General features: G+C 34.4%; 1 protein-coding gene across 1 annotated transcript; it reads left to right on the plus strand.

The window, feature by feature from the left end:
• Positions 1–655: 655 nt before the first annotated feature.
• On the plus strand, positions 656–4,361 carry LOC107808048 (laccase-4-like). Its single transcript, XM_016632528.2, has 6 exons — positions 656–854; positions 952–1,103; positions 1,694–1,938; positions 2,234–2,362; positions 2,507–3,469; positions 3,856–4,361. The coding sequence occupies exons 1-6, from the start codon at positions 735–737 to the stop codon at positions 3,984–3,986; spliced, it is 1,740 nt and encodes a 579-aa protein (XP_016488014.2). The 5' UTR covers positions 656–734; the 3' UTR covers positions 3,987–4,361.
• The last annotated feature ends 307 nt before the right edge of the window (positions 4,362–4,668 follow it).

Consider the following 4,668-nt stretch of genomic DNA (forward strand, 5'->3'; position numbering starts at 1 on the left):
ATGCTGTTATGGGGTACTGAGGCAGCCGCCACAATGTTAGAAAAATTAAAAGTAACATCTTATAATTGAATTGTCTCGTCCTTTTTCTCATATTTCAACTTTTGGAGTTACAATCTAATTATACTTAAATATATATATATATATATATATATATATATAAATAATGTGAACTGATAATCTACTATATGTAATGAATATTATACTTCCTTCTTGAAACGTGAGTAAACAACTACTCACTTCATTTCAATTTACGTGAACCTATTTGACTGGGCACGGAGTTTAAGAAAAGAGAAAAGATTTTTAAACTTTTGGTGTAAAATGAGGCACATATATTTTGTGTGACTATAAATCATTGCATAAAAGGTAAATTGAAACAGAGGGAGTAATTTTCTTCTCTTGTAAAAATTTGATTGATGAAAAACTCCTAATTAACGAAAAAAGAAGCTGCAAACATCCACCAGAATTCATTGAGAAACCGCGCGTTATGTGGAATATGAACACAATAACAGAATATTTATCAAACTTGAACATCACTCAAAAGTTTGGTTAGGCCAACACCCTAAGCAGGTCAATTTGGAGTCTATAATTCCCTATTTAACCACCTAATTGACCAAACGCTCACAATATATATAAATCTTCCATTTTCATTACCATCCAAAGCAACTTAGATTTCAACTCACTAATCATCTATATATATATATATCCAAACAAGAAGAAACAAAAAAATCTGACACATGGCGTACTCTTTTCTGAAGTGTTATAATCTCTTTTTTCTGACTATATTTGTGTTGGTTTTAGCAGATACACTAGCACTTGCAAAGCATGGAGGGATTACCAGACACTACAAGTTTAATGTACGTGTTATATGGTTTATCACTTCCCATTAGTGCATTAGAGATTCATTATTATGTTCTTTTCTAATTTTCTTATAAAATGTCTCTGCAATTGCAGATTCAAATGCAAAATATGACGAGATTGTGTCAAACAAAGAGCATTGTAACAGTGAATGGCCAGTTTCCAGGGCCTAGAATTATTGCAAGAGAAGGAGACAGACTTGTTATCAAGGTTGTTAACCATGTTCAGTACAATGTCACCATTCATTGGTACGTAACAACATTTCCTATTGAAAGCTATTTCTTTCCTAAGGAGTAGTACATTTTGACCAAAAGTTAAGCGTTGACAGCATAAAAAAAATTTTACACTATAAATTAAATGATTATAACATGTGGTTACTTTATTTTTCATGTTATCATACCAAACTTACTACATAACGTTTTACCTAGTATTGCAGGTAAATTTAATTAAGTTGATAGTGTAAAACATGTGCTTACGGCCCATTTGGCCATAAAAAGTTTTTCTTTTTTAGAGATTTTTTTTTTTCTGACAGTGTTTGGCCATATAAATTTTAAATTTCATTTGAAGTTGAATTTTAGAATTTTTCGGAATTTAAAAAACTCCAAAAACGGTTTTTCAAAATTTTCACTTCAAAGTATTCACAAAAATTCAAAATCAATTTTAAATTTTATTCATGTCCAAATACAACTCTAATTTTCAAATTGAATATTTTTCCACAATTTCATAATTCTTATGTCCAAACGCCCACAAAATGAGTTACCAAAATATCAAATACACCAATTTGCCTATGGCTGCAGTGTGTTTAGTCTAAAAGTTTATGTTCATTACATGACTCCAGGCATGGAGTGAGACAACTAAGAAGTGGATGGGCAGATGGACCTGCTTATATTACACAATGCCCAATTCAGACAGGGCAGAGTTATGTATACAATTTCACAATCACTGGTCAAAGAGGAACTTTATTTTGGCATGCTCACATCTCATGGCTGAGAGTTACACTCTATGGACCCATTGTTATTCTTCCAAAGAAAGGTGTTGCTTACCCTTTTCCACAACCCTTCAAGGAAATCCCCATTCTTTTTGGTAATATTCAACTTAATTATTAATCAGTTATATCACTACTCATTTCATTAGTCTATTGTCATACAGTATAATTGGAGCCTTGGAGTAACGGTTAAGTTGTCTCCGTGTGACCTATAGGTCACGGGATCAAACCGTGGAATAAACCATTGATGCTTGCATCAGGGTAGGTTGCCTATATCACACCCTGTTAGGGTGCGGCCCCTCCCCGGACCCTGTGAGAATGCGAGATGCCCTTTTTATTGTCATACAGTAACTTTTAACCAAAATTACTTATATGTATTTGCATGGATTGTAGGTGAATGGTGGAAGGCAGATACAGAAACAATTATTAGTAAAGCCCTTCAAACAGGAGGAGCTCCAAATATTTCTGATGCTTATACCATCAATGGTCTTCCTGGACTTTTCTACAATTGCTCTGCTAAAGGTACAATAGAATAGTAACCGAACTTTAATTACTCACTATAACAGTAAAATCATAAAAGTATTTTCTTGTCACGTAATTGTAACAGTAAAGTCATAAAGCTATTTTTGTCATATTAAAATAACTGAACTTTCATACGTTTTGCAGATACATTCAAATTGAAGGTGAAACCAGGGAAGACATATCTACTGAGATTAGTCAATGCTGCACTGAATGATGAACTTTTCTTCAGCATAGCAAATCACAACCTTACTGTTGTAGAAGTTGATGCGGTTTATGTGAAACCATTCAAGACCAACACAATTCTTATAACGCCAGGACAAACCACAAATGTCCGCTTGAAAACCAAACATTTTCATCCTAATGCCACCTTCCTCATGGCGGCTCGGCCTTACGCCACTGGTCCTGCTGCCTTTGATAATTCCACCACCACTGGAATCTTAGAATATCATCAATCCTCTAATAACACCAACAAGAGCAGCAAATTTCCTCTGTTAAATCCAAAACTTCCTATATTCAATGACACAACTTTTGCTACAAGTTTTGCCAAGAAAATAAGAAGTTTAGCCAATGCAAAATTTCCAGCCAATGTTCCTAAAAAAGTTGATAAACGGTTTTTCTTCACTGTAGGATTAGGATTGAATCCATGTCCTAAGAACCAAACATGTCAAGGGCCAAATAACACTAAATTAGCAGCTTCTGTTAACAATGTATCTTTTGTTCAGCCAAATGTAGCACTTCTTCAATCTCACTTTTTTAACCAATCCAAAGGTGTTTATACCACAGATTTTCCAATCAATCCGCCATTTAAATTCAATTACACAGGAAATCCACCAACCAACATTTTTGTTACCACAGGCACAAAAGTTGTGGTGCTACCTTTTAATACAAGTGTGGAATTAGTTATGCAAGATACAAGTATCATTAGTGCTGAAAGTCACCCTCTTCACCTCCATGGTTTTAATTTCTTTGTAGTTGGTCAAGGTTTTGGAAATTATAATTCTAGTAAGGACACTGCTAATTTCAACCTTGTTGACCCTGCTGAAAGGAACACTGTTGGTGTCCCATCCGGAGGTTGGGTCGCTATTCGCTTCCTTGCTGACAACCCAGGTATTAAATTATAGTTTAAGTTATATATACTGATAGTGCAATTCAATCGGTTATAGCAGGTTAATGCTCTATCATTCAAGTTACCATATATGAAGTCTACGGAAGTTACATGTTATTGCATGTCAATTTAACCTGAAAGCTAGTGTAAAAATTCACTACATATCAGTGCACAAAGCATAATCAACAGACCCTTGTAGAAATGTAGGGTAAGGTTGCGTACAATAGACCCTTGTGGTCTGACACTTTCCGTGCCCCCACACAATATAGCGGGAGCTTAGTGCACCGGGGTGCCCTTTTACAATTTGAATTTAGATGTTGAAAAGTCTATTTTTAGTTGAAATTTTTTTTTGACATGATATTTATGAATGTTGTATATGAATTTTTAGGAGTATGGTTCATGCATTGTCATCTTGAAGTTCACACAAGTTGGGGCTTGAAAATGGCATGGATGGTTATGGATGGAAAAGGTCCCAAGCAGAAGTTACCTCCTCCACCAGCTGATCTTCCTAAATGTTGATGATTTTTCATATGTTAATACTCTAAAAGCACCCTTTTCTCTTTTCTGTTAAAGCAGAACATGTCTCTTGTTTTTCTTCCCTTTTGTTATTGTTTAGAGTATCCTTCATTCTTTGAAATTTTTTGGAAGAAACACTAGCCTTGTAATACAATTAGTTTCTTGTTAGGAGCTTTAGGTACAAGTGTCTGTGAAATTGAAAAAAAAAAACCATTAATTCAGAGTAACAACTTTCGATTTGAGATTGTGAGGCACTTCATCTCAGGGGCAACCATTGTTTAATTGGGGTTCAACGATCCAAAAATGGCAATAGTTCTGTACTGGTACAGTTTCTGCTGGAGAAGTGATTGTATGAATAATTCAAGAATTCAAGGTTGACATACCAGAAAGATTAGTCTGAATAGACTCCGTAACTCATAAATTAAGAGATTGTGATACACCTATTCTGAAGGAATTGAACCATCAAGTTGTGTTCTTGAACGATTTAACCCGATCAAAGCTCTTTGTGATCGGTACTCACCTCTTAATCATTTATACAATGTCAAAACAATTACTCCAAATTCAATATAATTTGGGATGATATATAACTTCTGTGGGACCAATTAAAACAAAAGAAATAAAGAAAAGATTGGTTTTCACATACGTCTAATTGGTTGCAAGGGACAAAATCTTTTACTATAAATAG

This window comes from Nicotiana tabacum, chromosome 2, assembly GCF_000715075.1.
Source record: "Nicotiana tabacum cultivar K326 chromosome 2, ASM71507v2, whole genome shotgun sequence".
Taxonomy (NCBI): domain Eukaryota; kingdom Viridiplantae; phylum Streptophyta; class Magnoliopsida; order Solanales; family Solanaceae; genus Nicotiana; species Nicotiana tabacum.